Raw genomic sequence first — 21,280 nt, forward strand, 5'->3', positions numbered from 1 at the left:
CTTTAACTATTCAGGAAAATGTTGCTTGACATCCATTTAACAAAAACAGCCCTATTCCTGATTCACTCTAGCAGACACATCACTGCATCAGTCCTTTAAAATTAATAAGCCCATGGTGCTTACACACACATTTATATGCACACTGACAGACAGACATAGATTCGGACTGAGATTTTTTTTTTTAATGCAGCCTAAAAGATTTGGATCGCCAGTTCCCAGGGGATTTGAAAACCTCCGAGCTCCCATCCTCACACCTACAAACACCCTCACACATGCAGATAGAAATCAGCAAGAGAGTTCAGCATTCTGAAAAGTGTGGTGTGATCTCTATAACTACCCCTCAAACAGATACACTCTGCTTTTCGGGGTCAGCATATGTCTCCACACAAGCCCCAAGTGCAATCTACTAAAGTAGGAATAACCTATGCATGGCTGTGCATAGATGATGTTTCCAGGTCAGGACGTGCCCCATGACGGCCTAGGCCACCTTCATAATGTCCTTCTATTGCTTATGCCCTGGAGGAACTAAGAGGAACAAGGTGGGGGAGGGAATATCTTTTATTGGACCAACTTCTGTTGGTGATAGAGACGAGCTTTCGCGCTTACACAGAGCTGCTCTTCTGCATGAACTAAGGCAGGGACAATGGTCTTCGCAAGTCTGGTCCCAGAAGACTGTTTCACAGCTTTGTGCTCCACTATATACAAATGATAACACATCAGCTGCAACTGAGATAACTTCTCCAATGATGCTGAGCGTTCCTAGATTTGTTGGCCACCCTGAGCCTTCTGCTTTAGAACTCATCCAATCCACTGAAATGCACTAAACAAAACCAACTCTGGAATAATTACAGCACTGAAAAACACCCAGAAGAATTTTCACATTTAGCATCTCCTTGTGATGTTACCGCATGGACCTCCTTGATTTTTGCCACAAGAATTCCTATTGCCCTTCCCTGAATGCATGTTTATACATCAAATAGATGACAAATTTCAAGTATTCTGGGAAAACCTCTAATTGCAGTTGTTTATAGTTTTCTAAGTCGTTAGTATGGATTTTATTAGCAAGATGCTGATGCTGTTCCTGTATCTCTTGTCTGTTGTTTCTGTATTGTAGAACTAGGAAAGGAACAGTATTCCATGGCACTGTATCATAAATAACCACAGCTGAAAGGAGGAAAGATAGAAATCTTGCTGCTGTCCAACGTAACTTTCTCGATAGAAATTCACTCAGATGATCAGATCTCTCATTGATTTCTATGTACTCTGTATATGTATACATGTTGGTTTCTGTCTCATTTTGTGTATTCTAGCTCTTGTCTCCACCTAGCACATGGCAGATTTCTTATGTATCAATTTCTTCAGAGTAATGGAATTCAAGTCTTCACCTAGGAGAAATTTTGGTATAAACTCAGGGCATGAAGACGACATTGATCTGAGATCCAGGACTTGCAATACTCCATTTTTGTTCTCTGCCAAAAAAGCATCGCTAAGCAGAGGAGTCAGTGACTTAGTTAAAGTCCAGTATCTTGTGACTTGTCAAGGATAGATACAAATACTGTATTCCAATGGAAAAACGGAGAACTTCAGCTTTTCAAAGGTATGCACCGTTTATCTATAAGACTTGGCTAGTCATTAAATATTGGACACTATAGTCATATCCTTGTGAGCATCATCTTGCTTCTTCCTTCCCTAACTTTTAATCCCAACGTGATTTGAGCAGCTGGTAGCCCGAGAACTGCTACAGCTGAACATTGATGCCTCATATAATAGCACATCATAATAAAGACCTACCAGACCTTAATACACTTTGGCAGGACCAGTGAGAGTGCTTTCAGGGCTATGTTTTCAGCATGGATGCTTGGTCAGTGGAAAGAAATGGATCCCTGCAAGCCATCTGGACCAAAATCAAAGGCCTTCATTTGTTTCGTTATGATGCTCCCTCTGCTGTTATAAATGGAGCATTCAGTCCTAGTAGAACATTCCCTGTTAATTGGGATGGGGGAGTAGGTTAAGTTTCAGAACAGCTTTGAGACCCCCCCAGTGCACATTGTATGCAGAACTCCTTCTTGACAAGTCATGACTCGACTTGCCATGGATACGGATGGGTTTAAAAAAAATTAAAATTAATCCGGTGGCTTTAGAGCGAGCGTGCAGATGTTCGCACGGTGGTGATTTTTTTTGTTTTGTTTTTTTGTATGGCGAGATCAAAATGCAGGTTTCTCCTCACCAAATGTATTCTGTAACATCCTTCCACAGCACAGCTGCCCGTCCCTCGGTGCCAGGCCCACACCACGAGAACAGGAAGTGCTCTCCGCATCCGCCCCGGGCTGCCCTTGCCTGATGCTTTTTATAAAATGTTGCTTGTGGTGAGCCCAGTAGCTGGAGGGAACATTTTTTAAAGACACATGGATGGATAATTAAAATCCTGGTGTTTCGTTTTGGAGAAGTGCATTTTGCTGTTCACGCCCCTTATATAAACATTCTTTGGACATTCTCTTAGCAGATTTTCCCACTGTTTTATATTAAGAATGTAAGAAGGGCCATACTGGGTCAGACCAATGGTCCATCTAGCCCAGAATCCTGTCTTCCGACAGTGGCCAGTGCCAGATGCTTCAGCGGGAATGAACATAACAGGGCAATTATTTAGTGATCCTTCCCCTGTCATCCAGTCCCAGCTTCTGGCAGTTGGAGATTTAGGGACACGCAGAGCATGGGGTTGTGTCCCTGACTTTCGTGGCTAATAGTCATCAATGAAACGACCCTCCGGGAACTTACCTAATTCTGTTTTGGAATCCAGTTTTACTTTTGGCCTTTGCAACATCCCCTGGCAATGAGTTCCACAGGTTGACTGTGCGTTGTATGAAGTAGTATTCCCTTATGTTTGTTTTTAAACCTGCTGCCTATTAATTTCATTGGGAAACCCCTAGTTCTTACGCAAAGGGGTAAATAACAGTTCCTTTTTCACTTTCTCCACACCATTCAGGATTTCATAGACCTCTATCATATCCCCCCTTAGTCGCTTCTTATCTAAGCTGAACAGTCTGTCTTTTTAATCTCTCCTCATATGGAAGCTGTTTCATACCCTTCGCTGTACCTTTTTCCAATTGTAATAGATCTTTTTTGAGAGGAGGCAACAGCAGTATTCAAGGTGTGGGCGTACCAGGGATTTATATAGTCGTGTTGTGATATTGTCTGTTTTATTATCTCTCCCTTTTCTAATGGTTTTAACACTCTGTTCGCTTTTTTGACTGTTGTACATTGAAGAGATGTTTTCAGAGACCTAGCCATGATGACACTACAATCTCTTTCTTGAGTGGTATCAGTTAATTTAGACCCCATCATTTTGTGTGTATAGTTAAGGATATTTTTTTTTCCAATGTGCATTACTTTGTCCTTATTACATATTGAATTTCATCTGCTATTTTGTTGCACAGTCAGCTTTGGATTTAACTATTTTCAGTAATTTGGTGTCATCTGCAAGTTTTGCCACCTCACCGTTCACCCACTTTTCCAGATCATTTATGAAGATGATGAACAGCACAAGTCCCCATACAGACCCTTGGGGGACCCCGCTATTTCTTTCCATGGTGAAAACTGACTATTTATTCCTACACTTTGCCTCCTATCTTTTACCCGGAGCGAGCGAAGGATCCGCCGCAGAATTGCCGCTGAAGACCCAGAGCGCGAAAGGACCCCCCGCCGCCGAATTGCCGCCGAGAGTGGCAAAATGCCACCATCCCCCAATCCTGGTGCCCTAAGGTCGCCTAAATGGGAGTGCCGGCCCTGATTTCACAATCACCATCACCATCCTGGTCTGGTGGTGGTTAGTATATTCTTACTGCTACAGTCTCATTGGTCAAGCATGGAATTAATATCCATAGAGATTCTAGGGTAGTTTGATTCATTTAAGATGCTTACTTTATTTGACTCTATGCTTTCTTTCATATACAGTGCCATTTCCCCACCCGCACGACCTGCTCTGTCATTCCTATTTAGTTTGTATCCTGGTATTACCATGACCCATTGATTATCCTCATTCCACCACATTGCCATGATGCCAGGCACTCTAGTCCACCCATCTACATATTTAGACTTCTAGCATTTGTATATACGAGCACTTGTACATTTTGTCAATACAGGCGAGTCTCATCTTACACAGGGGTTCTGTTCGGCAGTTAGCGCGTAAAGCAAAAACCGCGTATAGTCAAAATTACATTGAGTTGAATGGTAGGCGGAATTGCCTGCACTACAGGTACAGTATTAAAATTGTTGTTTTTCTCTTTTTTTTTTTCTGACCGCGTAAAGCTGAAATTGCGCATGTTAAATGCACGTAAGATGCAACAGACCAGTGTTCGGTTGCCTGTGTTATATATTTATTCCCTCTTACAATGTGAAATGTAGAAATGAGATACCATGCATTCAAGTGCCTGTTATGAAGATTATGGATAAAATTTTCAAAACCAGCTAAGTGAGTAAAGACCTCACATTCTTAGGCATGTTGACTTTGCTAGACTTTAGAATCCGAAGTGCCTAAATCATTTTTGAAAATGGGATTTAGGATCTTAGATCACTTAGGGTAAAATTTTCAAAACCATCTAACCCTTAAACCATATTTATTCAATCCTGAAACTGAATAAATATTAATGGCTCTAGAACTTTTCATGTAAATGTTTTGTTAATTAGAAGTGACTTGGAGAGATGTGTGTTAAGTTGTTTATGGCTGTGTGAATGTGTAGGTGAGAATGGTTTCTAAATTAATAATATATTAGGATGCCAGCTAGATTTTAAAATGAAATCTGCAAACTAGATGGGTTTAATAGTTTTTGGTTTTAATAATAATTTGCTCAATGTATTATTTGATTTTTATAAAGAATTCATGTTAATACCCCTTTTTGGCTGACTCCAAGAAGAACTGCTCACTATTTTAACACTGGGTTTGTGTAAGAGGTTACTTATATTTCAGAAATAGGACTTTTTTGGTTTTTAATCATTTAATTCTATCCTTTCGTTACAGACAATGGTATTTCTAACCCACCGTTAAGAGAATCTTTATATCAGATAGGGTATATGCTAAGATTAGAGCTGATCAGTTTTGTGTGTGTGTGTGGAAACTTTTGACTTTTCCTCAAACACCAGGAAGTCTTCGATTTTTCAACAAAATGCTGCATTTTCACAGAAAGCAGATGCTTTCTGTGAAAATGTTCATTGTGCCCCAAACACAATTTTCTGTCTAAAAGCAGTTTTTAATGGGAAAATGTCAACCAGTGCTAAACAAGTTATACAGCTAGGGGAGAAAAGGATGAACAGATCAGGTTTTTCTTTGATTTTTTCCAAATTGTTGTGTGGCAATAATAAAAGCAAATGAAAACATCAGTTTGGTGCTGTATGCAGTGGTGGTGTAGCTGTGTTGGTCCCAGGCTGTTAGAGAGACAAGGCGGGGGAGGTAATATCTTTTTATAGGACCAACTTCTGTTGGTGAGAGAGATGAGCACTCTTCTGCAGGTAACCTGTAGAACAGAAGTTGGTCCAATAAAAGACATTCCCTCACCAGCCGTGTCTCACTAATCACTCAGCGGAGCACTGATAGAATTTCTCACGTGAGTATTAAACTGAAAGTACAGCTGACTGGCTGGGAAACAGGCCACTTTCAACTCCCATGTGGCTTCCCATATGTGCTCCCAAAAGAACTTGGGTTCAAAAACATATAGACGTTCCCACACACATTCTCAGTCCTATGCAAGACCTTTCATTGAAAAATCAAATCATTTGTTTAAACGGGATTTCTTCTTTTTGCTCTTTGCCAGGTTTATCAGGGCTCACAGGAGGAGAAGGGTCAATGTTCGATTATCATTATTCTTATTTTTTTTATTACAGTAGTACTAAGCACCTCAGTCTGAGATCAGGCTCTGGCTGACTCAAATCTTATTAATTTAACAATTTAATTATCCAATTAACTAAAGTTAAGAAAAACTCACCAATAACCTCATTGATTCCAGGTTGTCCTGTGGCAGGTTTGAAGGGAGGGTATCGCTGGCTTGTTAAAGGGATGTTCTTGCTTGCTTGTTTCAGAGATTCCTGGATTTCTACTGGTGTTCACAGTTCAAGAAGGTTGTTGATAAATTGTAGAGGGTCCAAAGAAGAGCAATGAGAATGACTCACAGATTAGAAAACCTTACAATGACAAACACAAAGAGCTTAATCTTTAGCTTTGCAAAGAGATGGTTCAGGGGTGGCTTGATCACAGTCTATAAGCACTTACAGGGGAAACAAATATTTTGATGATGGGCTCTTTAATATAGCAGAAAAAGGTATAACAATATCCAGTGCCTGAATGTTAGAGCTAGACACATTCAGACTGGAAATAAGGTGGACGTCTTTAACAGTGAGAATAATTAACCATTGGAACAACTGACCAAGGATCGTGGTGGATTCTCCATCATGGCAATTTTGAAATTGAGATTGGATGCTCTAGTTCAAACTGAAATTATTTAGGGAAAGTTCTGTGGCTTGTATTATGCAGGGAGTCAGACTGAATAATGACAATGGTCCTGTCTGGCTGTGGAATGCATTAATCGATGAATAATCTAATAATAATATAATATATGGAGATAGGTCTATCTCATAGAACTGGAAGGGACCCTGAAAGGTCATTGAATCCAGCCCCCTGCCTTCACTAGCAGGACCAAGTACTGATTTTGCCCTAGATCCCTAAGTGGCCTCCTCAGGGACTGAACTCACCAATTTTCAAACCACCTGTGGTTTTACTAGGGTCCTTTTGACGCCTTTGTAACTTGCTGGAGCAAGTTCAGGACTGGCTGCTCTGCACTTTGCTGCTTGATGTCCAGAGAAGAGAAGAGCAAGAATTCAATTCAATTGTTTTAGTTTTGCAGCAGGGCGTATAGCAGGTTGCAGAGTTAGTGTCTTCAATCTCTCTCTTCCAGGGTGCTTTATTTATACAGGAAAGTGAACAAATCAAAGAGAGAGAGAGACCATGTGCCCATCTGGCTTTTATGCCTAAGTCCCAGGGTGATCCATATTTCACTGGCTACAAGCCATACATACTGCTGGTGATCACGTCCTAGTCTCAGTCTAGATTTCAGAGTTGCATTCCTGCAGTATCCAGCAGATGATGCAGATGTGTTGCAAATAGTTTCTGGACTCAAATTCTGTCGGAGGGAGAATGGCTGAAAGAGCTTTAAGACTCCCTTTTGAATGGTCCCCAAATCTAACAATTTTTAATTAATAGGAATTTCTTTTAAATAATCTCTTAATCTGATGAGAAATTTTTAAACAAATTGTGTGTGTGTGTGTTTCCACCTTTGCAATATTTGACCTTTAAAATACAGTTTAGACTCTCAAGAGTGTAACAGCCCTTTTAGGAAACAATTCCTGCCATGAGAACGTCTGGCCTTTTTAAACAGGCACATCTGTCAGACGTAACCAGGCAAAATACTATGTTAAAATGGAGTTAAGATTGGGAGACACGTCAGTAGCATGAGGGTAAATAACATTACATTGCAGTTATTCCACAAACAGGCATTACAAACCCAGGAAGTCAGAGTTCAGGTTAAAATTAACAGAGGAAGGGAGAGCTCAGTGGTTTGAGCATTGGCCTGCTAAACCTAGCGTTGTGAGTTCAATCCTTGAGGGGGGCCATTTGGGGATTGGTCCTGCTTTGAGCAGGGGGTTGGACTAGATGATCTCTTGAGGTCCCTTCCAACCCTGATAATCTATGAACCTTAACTGTGCCCCAAAGTGAAGCCATCCAGTAAGCAGATAGTTAGGACTCCTGTCTCTTGAGTTTGTGGTGCCAGATTAGATTACACTGATTTTTAACAATACATTTTTTTTCAAGTATCTTTTGCTCATGGCCTCAGTAAAGAGCTGGGGTCTGGGGGGAGTTGCGTTTGAAGAGAACAAACGGATGAGTAGAAATATTATGGTTGAGGGGAAGAAAGTGGAGATTTGGGAGGACAAGGGGAAACACCATGTGCACGGGTCTGGGGTGGGGGGAAAGGGTGTGTTTGGGGAAGGGGGCTGTTTTAGGGAGACTGGTGCTACTTGAAGTGAGTGGGGAGGAAGGAGCCCAGTCCCAGTGTCCCCAGGGCTTAAGGGCTACTCCTGCCTCAGTTTCCCTGATGGTGCCGCCTGGGTGAGCAGTGCCTCCAAGGCAGCAGTGCCATGAGGGAGGCATGCAAACAGTGATACCTGAGTTTAGCATGTGGCTACAAAGCAAGGGCAGCTGGGCCACGTCACCTATCAATGAGAATTCTTGACACAAATCCAGCCTTGCTCACCTATCTGACTCGTTGCAGCCGGCAGAACTGTAGCATGCATATCAGCTATAGCGGAAGGGTGCTTGGTTATCTCTGATATTACAGTGGCCACACGTTAGTGCCCTTGCCTGCCAGCTGGGAGCCGTATGTCTTCTGCCGGATTCTCTGTGCCTTTGGGCTGTGAGCCAGTTAGCATCCAGGATCAGCAGAGGAGGTTTCTAGAAAGGTTTCTGTAGATCCCCAGCGTCTAAACAATGGCTCGGTGAAAGCGTAGGCTCCAGGACGCTGAACAGCAGCAGTAACAAACATCCCACTCTGGTCTGGGGTTTGCTAGTGTTCCGCTGCTGCTCCGGGAAAGTTGTCCAAAGGCTAAGGAGATAGAACAAAAATGGGGAGGTTCTTCAGGAGCACGGCCCTGCCCATCTGGCCCTGCCTCCAGAAGGCTGCAAAGGGGTCTGCGGACCTGACCTGCAAAGAAGAAAGGGGCCTTGAAGAAAGGGGTGGAAACAGCTCCCTGAGAATACCGGTTGTGCAGCTCCCTGGATGGGGCATCCAGCATGATGTAGGCAAAAACTCAAAATCATTTGAGGACTCTATGATGTGCAGCAGTTTTACAGGCCGATAGTGCAGGCAGGGGAACTTCTTTAATAAGAAATGGTGGGAGGAAAGGGGAAGGAGAGAGAGAGACATGTCAGGTCTAGAGACGGGAAGCCCATGAAGATCCACATAGACAAAACTGACTCCTCCTAGCTACATTTAAAATCCCGAAATAAAACTTTTACCCCAATATCTTCTGTAGTGCTTTACATCCATAGATCTCAAAGCACTTTCCCAAAAAGGCTGGTAGCATTCTCCCCACTTTACAGACAGGGAAACTGAGGCACAGATAAATGAAGTGACTTGCCTAAACTCACCCAGCAGCCGAGCTGGGAATAGAAGTCAGGTCTCCTGAGTCGCAGTCCAGTGCTTTAGCCACGAGGCCACACTGCCTTCCCAATGCTAATCCTGGTTTTAAATGTGCAGTCCCAACAACCCCAAATGCTCAAAAATTGAGAGTCCAGCCCCCCAAAATCATGAGTTTCTTTCTAATGGTGGGTTCTCCTTAACTGCCTTCTGATTATTGAGTCTTTGGGTCATGTTGCCAAGCTTTTCTCTGCAAGCCGGAGGGCTAGAAACATTTGGCAGCATTGAACTTAGCCCTGCAATCTATAATTATTATCCATCATCTCCTATTTGTATTACCAAGACCCACTGTGCAGACACAGAACAAAAAGATGGTCCTTGCCTCAATGGGCAAACACTGGCACGTGATTGTCACTGTGACAATAAGCGAGGATTTAGTCATGGGTATTTTTAGTAAAAGCCATGGACAGGTCACGGGCACTAAACAAAAATTCACAGCCCGTGACCTATCCATGACTTTTACTAAAAATACCCGTGACTAAATCTTGGGATGGCTGCTGCTGCAGTGGGAGGGGCATCCCGGGGGGCCGGGGCCAGAAGCACCAGCTGCTGGGATCTGCTGGAGCAGTGACTGCTCCAGCCACCCCGGGGACTACTGCTGTGGGGGGGCATGCTCTGGGGGGCCATTGCTGTGGGGAGGGTGTGCCCCAGGGGGAGGCTACTAGGGCAAAGGCTGCTCTGGCCACCCCAGGGACCGCTGCTCGGATGGTCCCCAGGGCCAGCTGCACGGCCACTGCAGAAGTCACAGAGGTTCGTGGAGAGTCACGGAATCCATGACTTCCATGACCTCTGTGATAGACAGGGAGCCCTAAGAACAGGAACACTTCATGAGCAATTCCATACAGAATGCTAAAAAAGCAAGATACTAGGAAGATTTTTGCCACTGAATGCAAGGTAAATTAATTCTAGAGGATCCTATTAAAACTCAGTTGCTTTGGGGCATGTGTTTCTCATCGCATTGGGGTGTAACAATGGTCTGCTGGTAAGATTGATAAACGTTCAGGGTATCATTTGTATCCTCATTTTTCCCAATCCTTTATTTTCCAGTTGAACACGACAGAGACATCTTCTACCAGAAGCCTTACTGGAAGGAATTTCGATTTGACCTGACCCAGATTCCAACTGGAGAATCTGTAACGGCTGCCGAGTTCCGAATTTATAAGCTGCGAAGTTTCACGCGTGATGTCAACAAAACTCTTCACATCAGCATCTATGAGATCATGAAGGCGTATTCCAACAGGTGCAGCGAAACCGACTGGTGCCTCTGAGCTGGAAACAGAAAAAATGTTTTTTCTTACATAGAGCTAGAAACAAATCTGGGTTCTTATGAGCCGAAACTGTAGTGCTGCTTTTTCACTTCACAATGTTCAGTTTATGTGCAAACCTGAGTACAACTGGGACATGAGAATTTCCGATTCTGTGGGGAAATCATTCCCATGTATTTCAATAGGTGGCAGTAATTGAATAGGTAGCAGTATAGCTGTCCCATCTGGACCAAGGGCACTGTCAAGCTTTTTCACTCGTGGACATTGGGGAGCAGGCTTTTTCAGAGCAAATGTCAGCAATTATGCCACCCATTATTATTTGATTAGTAATGCAGGAGCAGCTAGAAGTCGTAGCCATAGATCAGAAGCCGTGTGTCCTCGGTGCTGCACAGACACACAACAAAAAGACCCTGCCCCGAAGAGCAGTCAATCTAAGCAGGTCATGTTATCTACCTTCAGCTGATTTGACTTATCTATTTTTCCGTTTCTGTAGGGAATCTGACTTATTCCTGTTAGATCTTCAGGAGCTCCAGGCTGGGGCTGAAGGCTGGTTGGTTTTTGATGTCACAGCTGCCAGCAACCACTGGTTAGTAAACCGTAAACACAACCTGGGCCTGCGACTTTACGTGGAGACAGATGACGGTAAGGCTAACTCAGGCACTGGAAGGATTTAAAAGTCCTGCTGCTTTTCAAGATCTAGCTAGATCTTGGTGTGATGCACCTGGGTGTAAGGAGAATATCCAATACAGAGCTCGCATCAATGTCTTTTTAAGGCATTGACGTTAATGCACTTCCTAGTGTAGGGTATTCTAAAAGGATAAGTTTAATGTAATCCTTGCCTGAAGGGAGTCTCACGTGTCTTTCACTGTATTAACCTTTCCTAATTTCACCCACGGATAAAATCCATTCCAAGTGGTGTACTTCAGAGATCGTCCTTGAGGCTAGGAGAACATAATTGCTCTTGTTGGTCCCCTCTCTCTGCAGTATTTCCCTTTCAATAAGCATGCTGCTAAGATCAGGCTATTTTGGTTTGTGGTGGTGCATAAAACCTTGAGTAAATGTGTCCTCTCTGTCTGGAAACTGCCCAGGGCGGGTGGGTGGATAGATCAACACTGGTTCTAAACAGCAAGGGCCAGAGCCACAGCTGGTGTAAATCCGTGACTTCGGTGGAACAATGCCAGCTTACGCTAGCTGAGAATCTGGCCCTTGGTTGGTTGGTTTGTTTTCAGTCAGCCTGAAACAATTTGCATCATAAGATTTCTCTTTCTCCTAACTGCCCACACTAACGGACGTCAGAATCAGGCTCAGATCCTCAGAGGTAATCAGCACCTAGTTCCCGTTCAAATCAATAGGAGCTAGGCACCTTGGAGGATCTGGGTCTAGGGATTCAATCAGCTGAGCCACTGCAGCGACTGCTCGTACTGTGCGGTCTTTTTCCTGTGAGGAGTTGGTTTTGAGCTGTGCCGTTCTGGGGATAGCCTAACAGTAAAGATTGTTCACCTCAGTACTGAGCTGTGTAAATCACCTTTCCCCTTTGCAGATGGCCCTTCTGCTCAGCCGGTGTGTTCCTGGGTTATTTATATGCATATCTCTTAGTTTAAGGATAGTCTCTGCCTGCCAACCAAGAACATGGCCTCTTAAAACACAGAGGATTCCCTTTGTGCCGCCAGTTGCCACCAGAGACAGTGATCACGCTGCCAGTCACTCATGAGCTAGTCGGTTAAGCTTGGTTAGCGGCAGAGGTAGAGCGGTAACGGTGCTAGCTGAATTGATCTCAGTACCTGATTTTATTTTCATTGCATTGACAGAAACCCAGATGAGTCCTTCTGAATGAGGACTTAGATAGGGTCCCCATCCTTTGAGGCTGGTGACCAATGGTTGGGCCAATTTGAATTTACTGTGCAATGGAAATACCTCGAAAATTCTCTTCAGAAGTTTAGGAAGGAAAATGCTTCCCTCCGGGTCTTCCTCAGACTAGCTGATGCTTTGGCTGTTAGTCTCATTCCACAAAGCACGTAACCCCGGGCTTAAATTCCATCATGTTGCAATGAAGTCAGTAACCCTTTGGAAACCTCTTGTGCCATCTTGTCCAAAGCTGGATCCCTACACGTGAGACCATCCTCCTTTGCAGAGGGTCTCATGTCCTGGGGTGAGATGTTTTTTCCAGAAGTGCCTGAGTGAGTTAGGAGCCTAACTCTCATTTTCAAAAGTGACTTAGGAGCCACTGAGACTTTGCCCCATCCATGTTCGTGTTTGGAAGCCAGCACCTGTTCTGCTCCCAGGCTCCATGAATGCAAAGTGGGAGGGAGTCCTAGCACTGAATATAGCGCTTCCATTTTGCTTCACTTGCCCTATGGAGAGCATCCAAGACTGTAATGGTGAAATTCTGGACCAGGGAAACGCTGAGGAGCTCAGAGGAGAGTGTTATCTTCCTTAGAAAAGGCTGAAAAACTTGAAATAATTCGAGGAACTTGCTGCTGTTTGGATTTCCTGTGGATCTCTCATTTCCTTGTCTTTTCTACCCCATTTCATCTTCCCTACAATTATTGCTTCTCGCTTTCGATCCTGGATTTGAATTCTTACTCTGGTTTGTCCGGTCTTCCGAGCAGAGCGATTTAGCTCACAAAGCATGTCCTCCGATTGGACAATGACGGTAATGTCTCTTTAATGTGTTGTATGGAGGCAGGCTGCACTTCCTGTCCATGCAAAGAGAGGCCCATTCGTTTGCTCTGGCTCTACCAACGGAGCACCTGGCAGCCCTGGGTACTCGTCTCTTGATGCCAAAATCTGGATTATGAACACACAGAGGGTGAGGGAGGAAAGGTGGCTGGCTGAGTGGAAATAATAGAATGCAAGGAGATGTTACACTAGAAAAATCCTGGGACACTACTGGGGTTTGGTTTTATAGATTTTTTTTTTTTATTTAAATGTTCATCTGCCTTGTTTCCCTCCCCCACCCCTTTGATTAAAGAGCTTAGTTTTACAGCCTAACTTGCATATGTGATGGAACGAACTTGTGTTTTCGGCCCATCGTAGGGCAGAGCATTGATCCGGGCTTAGCAGGACTGCTGGGTCGGCGTGGGCCACGCTCCAAGCAACCTTTCATGGTCACCTTTTTCCGGGCAAGCCAAAATCCGGTCCGAGTTACTCGAGCTGTCAAGCAGCTAAAGAAGAGGCAGCCCAAGAAAACGAACGACTTACCGCATCCAAACAAGCTTCCAGGGATTTTTGGTAAGAGCTTTGGGTTAGAGACCCAGCTAGCTAGAGAGAGCACAAAGGCTGTATTTACAGTCAAGAAAATGATCTTTATCTAAAATATCATTTTCCTCTGCTGTGCTAACCATGGTATATTTTGTTAGCCCCTCCCTCCTTCAGGAATTTCTCTTCTGGTTGAAACACATGGCTCTGATGTGTCCTCAAGTGAGTTCCAGATGAACTAGGTTATGAGAGAGTTCTCCCCCTGCCCCCCGAATAGGAACCATTAAGTGGATTATGAAGCCAAAGAACAGAGAAACTGTACTGTCCGCAATGGCTTCCTGAAGGAAAGGACTTTATTAGACTTTCTAGGTAGTGGTATGTCTGAATACTGAATCCTTTAAGGATGCTATTAATATTAGCATCAGCTTCAAAACCATCCTTAGAATGGAGGAGAGCCTGAAAGGCATCCCGTTGAAGTTGAGACGTTTTTGACGCATGGCCAAGCGTCAGCAGAGATGATGGTTAGGAACACAAAGATATGCTTCTTTCAAAGTCTCTCTGGGATTAGGGAGTCATTTGGGGCCCATTCCTGAATGATTAAGGTTAGATTTCTCCATGCTGAATCGCTGTTTCTTGATCTACGAGTGATTACATCTAGAACCAGTATGAAGCCTTCACTTCTTTTGGTGACCCAGAGTCTGTGATAATGTTTTCTGGCCGCATCCTTCAAGGGAACCAATGTTTCTAGGGGTTCTAGCTTCTCCAGGCTTTCTGGGCAAGCGTGTGGCTTTTAAAAATGCAGAAATGTAGGGTGGAGATGTAAGTGGGGGAGGGAGGCAATCTAGGAACTCAGCAAGGTAATAAACTCAGATTATTTCAAGATACTCCCCACCCACGCACTGCTGTCTGTGAGAAATGGAACGAGTCTAAAAACTGAAGAAACTCTTAAGCCTTCTCACTAAGCAGAGGGGCTCTGAGGCTAGTGGGGCTTCATTCTCAGGTGGAGCTAGAGTTGCCAAAAGACATTCCGAGATCCCAGGGGATTTTGAAGCTTCAAGGTGCCACGCTGTTGGCAGTTGCCACGGAGCTGGTGAATCCAGCAAGCTGGCCAGGTGCTCCTGGAATCAGAACCAATGTCTCGAGGAGCTCCTGGCTGAAGCAAAAGGAAGTCCAAGGAATCCGTCAGTGCTTTCTCCAGTAACCCTCCAGCTGAATTATTAAATTCAGATTGGGTCAGGGTGAGCCTGGACATAGCATCAGTAGCTAAGATTTTGAATCAGAGGTCCCAGTGGGTCAGGGTGTTGCAGAAACAGCTCCTGTCACCTGCTATGTTAAAGACAAAGGATATGCCTAATCTGAGGGATTTTCAAGTTCTTCTGGAACAGCCTCTCTTATACTGGTGCTAGCAAATACTCAAATAAAATAGGGTAACTGGTGAGATTTGTATGTTTGCTATTTTGAGTGACAGGTATTTTCTCATCCCCCCCCCTTTCTTTTTTTCTAGATGACTTTCATGTCTCTGAAGGCAGACAGGTTTGCAGGAGGCATGAACTCTATGTCAGCTTTCAAGACCTTGGATGGCTGGTAATTCCACCCTCTGCCCCTTGTTTCTTTAGCAGTAAATTCATACCCAGGAAAATTAAATGGGAAAGTAGCCCTTCCTTGGGGCTCACCTTCACTCCTTCACGAACACAAGGCAATTTAGAGCATGTGAACTCTGCCTCACTTTGATCTTACCTGGGAAATTTTACAGGAACTTGCTTTAACAACATCATTGGCGTTACTAAGAAAAAAACGAACTGATACAACCTGAAATCCATCAGTGACCCTGAATGAGGAACTCTCCAGTCAATATAAAAATCAAAATAAACCCTAACTGTTGACATTTCCCCTCGCCCCACTATGAGTAGCCTGATTGTTTCTGCATATGTCGGAGAACTGAATGAACGAGTGTAGTCGTGCTGCTTAACTATCGAAAAATCTTTCTCTTTGCAGGATTGGGTGATTGCACCACAAGGATATTCCGCTTTTTACTGCGAAGGAGAATGTGCCTTTCCTCTGGATTCCTGCATGAATGCAACCAATCACGCCATCCTGCAGTCACTAGTCAGTAGCTTATTAATGTGTATGTGCATTAATAGCTTGCAGGGCCCCAGGGTCTGCACAGGATCATTAACATTTGGAGTAGCTGTCAGAAACTTGGTGGTGTATAAATCAGGTCACAGCAGAGAGATAAAAGTGCAGTCCAAGGGCTGGTGTACTAGACACAGAAGAATCTTTTCATGACCCCCAAGTGAGATGTTATATTTTTGTTTTAAATAGACAGTCATAGAATATTAGTATTGGAAAGGCCCTCAGGAGGTCATCTAATCCAACCCCCTGCTCAAAGCAGGACTAATCCCCAGATGGATTTTTACCCTAGTTCCCTAAATGGCCCGCCACAAGGATTGAACTCACAACTCTGGGTTCAGTAGGCTAATGCTTAAACCACTGAGCTATCCCTCCCCACAATTCAGATCTGGATCTGGGCCTGGGCCTTCTACAAGTCTGAGGGCATTTGGATTCAGAAGTCTAGTTCAGATCATTCTAAAAAAAAAAATCTGTGTCATTAAAGGGGTCGGAATGACACGGTGATTTTAATCTGGTTGGGATTTGCCTACATGGGCAGGTCAAGGAATCAACAGGAAATAATGGAATGAACACCTGATTGGCCAGCTTTGTTTCACACGGCATGCTTTGCAGACTCGCAACTCACATTGCAAAATGCCTTCTGGTACAATTCCATTTTTCACTCGATTTTTCAGACAAATAATTTCTTGGGGTTAAAAGTTTCCAACTGTGGTGAAAATGACTATTGCCTGTTCTGATTAATTCCTCCCCAACCTTGCAGTTAACTAGAATATGGTTAATATTTGAAAACCTGGAACGAGTTTTCAGGGAGGTGTGTTGCCTTTGCTAGACTGAAAAGTTTGATTTGTAGTCTCTGCCTTTAGGACACCTTGAAAATGCTGCTTGATGCATATTCCCAGTAGGAGATATCCCTCCTGCCCATTTACACATATGAGAGTACACATCTTTCCCAAGATTAGGAGGCACCATGGGGACTTAAATCTGGAGACATTTAATGCACCATTATAGTTCTGAAAGCAAAGCACTCACCAGGCAGGAAATTCCCAGCAGAAAGGCTTTCTACTGCAACATTTTCCCAAGCACACTACACGTGCTTTAACTTCTGGGATTTCCTGACCACTGAGTGCTTGATGTCTCCATCTTAGAGTTGCACTGACTCTCATTTTAGCATTTAATTCCATGGGGTGTAGACAAATTGCTCCGCTGCATTCGGCTGAGAAAGGGCAGTTTTGTGATACAAAATATTATTGGTTGTTAATATTCATATATGGGAGCAACCAGAAGCCCCACTCAGGATCAGGCCACAGTACAAAGACACAGAGAAGTCCTTCCTTTAGTGAAGTCAATGGTAGTTTTGCTACTGTTTTCAGTGGGGCCAGGATTTCACCTGGGTTCGCTAATACCAAACCCTTTATGACTGATCCTCCTGTTCTGGATGCCTTTAGGCTTTGCCTTTAAACTTAAATCCTCCCAAATCACAATTCCAGAAACATAATATGTATAGCAGCACAGAGTCCTGTGGCACCTTATAGACTAACAGACGTATTGGAGCATGAGCTTTCGTGGGTGAATACCCACTTCGCCGGGTGCATACTATACGTATAGCAACCCCCTGAAACTGTGTGACATGTATCAGTTCCACTGCTCTTCAGGACCGGACCTTCCACGGACTGATGTGAATAGCATCTAGTTGGGAAGGGCAAAATGAACTGGAAGTTTAAAAAAAAAAAAATCAAAGCCAAGATTCTCAAAGGTATTTAGATGCCCAACTCCCATGTATTTCAGTGGAAGTTGAACCCCTAAATACCTTTGGGAATCTGGGCCCTACTGCCAGCCAGTTTTCTGTCCTGAAGTAGTGCAGCGTGACAGCAAAACACCAGCTTCTGTAAAGGGAGATTCTGAATTGCCCTGAAATAAACGAATTGCACGTATTTGGCAGGGAGGGGTGCATGTGCCTAGGTAATGACTTACAAGCTACTAGCCTTGCATGATATGGGGCGTCACTGGCGGAATTCCTCGTCACCCGGAGAACGAGTCAAGGCAGTGTCACTTTCAGAAGGGAGACAAGGTTGTGTACTTAGTACTTTTTGCACAACATTAATTTTCAGTCTGGACACCGAACACCCACGGGGGAGGGCTTACCTTCCACTTGCACCTAGAAGCTGATCTAAACAAAATATTTTATTCCTGGGTAACAAAAACACCAAGTTTTAAAGCTGCATTCTCTTACCTGCGTATTTTCTAACTGAGGTTAGTATATTCCGTGACAAGGGCGCTGCACAGAAATCTCAGTTTAACTGATGAGTGGAGCCATGAGATTGAGTCCAATATAAACTGCAGTAAGAGCTGCCAAAAGTTTAGAATAAATATTTGGATGAAAGCTGAAAATAATCTAGCCATTCAATCAGAGCCTTTTTACAGGTAAGAGCTGCGCTCTTTGAAGCTTTTTCTTTTTACTAACTCGAAAAACCACATGTTTACCTTGAGATAGCTCATTACTCCCTGCTACAAGTTCCTTATCCTGCCGGGAACCTGCAGAGGAGCAGCCATTTGTCACCAGTGAAAATTCTCACACCAGCTTGTTTGCCTCCACAGGTCCATCTGATGAAGCCGGAGGCTGTTCCCAAGGCCTGTTGTGCTCCCACCAAGCTCAGCGCAACCTCTGTCCTCTATTACGACAGCAACAACAACGTGATCCTCAAAAAACACCGCAACATGGTGGTGAAATCATGTGGCTGCCACTGAAGCCCCCGAGGCAATGCGATCGCTGGTTTCGTGGTGAGGAAAAAGAACTATTTTAACAGGTCTGAATCCCATCTATAGTGCCGAAGTCCGTAAGAGTCAAATGCCTAGTTGTAGACGAGACAACACTTTTATTATCCTACTATACTTCATGAGACTAGAGACGGCAAATCGGGGTCTGCTTAAGTCACGTTGTGTTTCTGGCTATTGGGTTTTGTTATAGAACTGTATCTAGCTGCCTCCTGGATTATTACTGGATACAGTTTAGACTGCACCGATGACTAGGCCGAGGAAGGCAGGACTTGAGCTGCTTCTAAATCTTTCAGTATCTACTTACTTATGTCCAAGTATTATGGTTTTTAACAAGCACTTGCATTTCTCTAAATGAAAACACGGTAAGCCAATTAAATAGCTGGCTAATGAACCCTCTCCTCCCATTTAACGTTTGAAAATTCATCCAACTGGGAAAATAACCTCGAGCTAAGGCCATGGTTATAAAATAAACCCCTCGTTTGGAAAGTAAACACTTTATGTTTGTTTTTAGTAAATGTCACGACCTAGTAGCATGGACACTATTTCTCGGCGAAAGCCCCTAGGGTCTGCTAAAATTGTACCCAATATTTGTTTTGTGGGGAGGGAATCCTTTATTGTGTGACAGCTTCAGGTCAATTTGTTTTCTATGGGCTAAGTCATTTGAAGTGATGCCTAAACGAAGGTTTCGGGGGCAAAAGAAGAAAGATCTAAGGAAAGGATCCCTTTAATGTTGCCTTATCCTATGGAGACCGCGTTCTAGTTCTTAGGTCTGTAGCTGTGCCTCAGTTTCCCCATTTGTAAAAATGGGGATAATGATGCTCCCTTTTTTTTGTAAAGTACTTTGAGATCTACAGATGAAAAGTGCTATATAGGAATTAGGTAATATCATTCCCCTTCCTGCATAGGAACAGCTATACTTGCATCCTTACTAGGGGACACTCTACTGCTTAAATCAGTGGTGCGCAAATGGGGGGGGAGGCAAGAACCTGGGGTCCCACAGGACCCACTACCATAATAGCAGGAACAGGATAAAAATAGATTGTGGGGCAGGTGCAGGATTTTAAAAAAAAAATAGTCCTCCTGCTCTGCAAACCATGTGAACACCCCAGCCAGAAGTCACTGCTCTCTGGCCACCCAGCTCTGAAGGCAGTGCTGCTGTCAGCAGCAGCACAGAAGTAAGGATGGCAATGGAGCATGGGGCGTGACAAATTCTGCGCCTTCACTGCTATTATTACCTGTGCTAGCTTGATTAAAGCTCCCCTCGGTATGTCCAGCTGTGCTATAATCCCACCTTTCCTGGCCAGCCTTTTAGAAGGGACCAACTCCTGCCTCAGGAATTGCATACTGAGCTAAAATGTTCCCTTCCTAGAAATCTGCTTCTCCCGTACCTGGGAAAGCAGAGGTGTGGAGCAGGAAAAGCAATCCTTGTTCACCAGCTCTCCTTTTTATGCAAATTGAATGTGCCAATCTTAGTTCAGAGCCTTGGGGGGAATATAATGTATTGGCCTACGGTCTGTGGGTGACAGAGACAAGCTTTCAAGCTACACCGAGCTCTTCCTCAGGTCTGGGATAGGTGCTGAGCGTGTCAAACTGCTAGTTTAGCAGTAGTTCTTCACTTGCTACAGCACACACCCCAGAGATGGTGTTTTTTATTCACTTTCCTCAGCAGTTCAGAGAAGAATTCATCTGCCAAAGGGCCTAACACACACCGAGCACTCACAATCCCCTTGACATCTGAGTGTGATGCCAATTGTCCTGCTTTTTATTGCAAGGCTCACGCTAGCTGGGATGTTCCTTAAAGCGCCAGCTCCCAGAATCATGGGATTATGGGAGGATCTCAACTTTTATTCAAAAGTGCCTAGAGTTAGGGGTCGGGCTGTTGGGCAGCAGCCAGGTTTGTCCAGGTGCCCCCTGCAGCATCAATCTTTGCACAGCCAGGGGATGCCTTTATGAAGTGCGTTCAGCATTAGCCACTCCCCTCAAAGTGGAGATGCTTATGTGGCTATTATGTCAATAATAATGTTTATAATCTAAACGTTTGAACACTCAGTGGTTTCGGCACTTTTTTTTCTCCTTGAACTTGCTATTTCTTTCTGAGTGCTGCCAGATCTGAAGGGACAGCTTAAGGCCGATTCCCTGGAATTGGGCCCTGCGCCTAAGAGGGCCCCACGCCCATGGCACCTTAATTTTTTTTTACGTACCCGGCGGTGGTCCGGGTCTTCGGTGGCACAGGGGGCGGGGGTTCCTTCACTCGCTCCGGGTCTTCGGTGGCACTTTGCGGGCTGGGGGAGGAGTGAGTGAAGGACCCCTCGCCAGTGGGTATTCGAATCAGGCCCTGCAGTTCCTAAAGCTGGCCCTGGGTTGAAGTTTCCATTAAGATGTTCTGGTGCTGGTTTTATATTTTACATGAGGTGCAGTGGACAGGTGTTGAACGGATGGGGACTTAGTGCCCTCTGCTGGTGGAAATTGGACACTACAGCGTCCTGGAGGGTCAAATGACACAAAAATTAAGCAGACTGGTTTGGGGTGTGTTTTTTGTGTTTAACCAAACCACCTCTCAGCTTCCCCTGGCTCACGGTGGAGCAGACCCGAGCACGCTCTTAGGCAAGGGGAGAGCAGGATGGGGATTGTCAGCGCTGCTGCTCTGCCTCTGGGGCCTAAAGCCCCCTGCTT

General features: G+C 44.3%; 1 protein-coding gene across 1 annotated transcript in view; it reads left to right on the forward strand.

Annotated features, from left to right (window-relative positions):
* The window catches only part of LOC115637721 (bone morphogenetic protein 8A-like), a 36,689-nt gene extending 15,884 nt beyond the window's left edge, over nt 1–20,805 (forward strand). Inside the window, exons 2-7 of the mRNA XM_030539265.1 lie at nt 10,287–10,479; nt 10,998–11,146; nt 13,541–13,735; nt 15,207–15,286; nt 15,698–15,808; nt 18,428–20,805. Of these exons, the coding sequence (XP_030395125.1) occupies nt 10,287–10,479; nt 10,998–11,146; nt 13,541–13,735; nt 15,207–15,286; nt 15,698–15,808; nt 18,428–18,577 (878 nt within the window). The 3' untranslated portion in view covers nt 18,578–20,805. The remainder of the gene's footprint in view (nt 1–10,286; nt 10,480–10,997; nt 11,147–13,540; nt 13,736–15,206; nt 15,287–15,697; nt 15,809–18,427) is intronic.
* Nucleotides 20,806–21,280: the final 475 nt, after the last annotated feature.

This window comes from Gopherus evgoodei, chromosome 20 (genome assembly GCF_007399415.2).
Source record: "Gopherus evgoodei ecotype Sinaloan lineage chromosome 20, rGopEvg1_v1.p, whole genome shotgun sequence".
NCBI lineage: Eukaryota > Metazoa > Chordata > Testudines > Testudinidae > Gopherus > Gopherus evgoodei.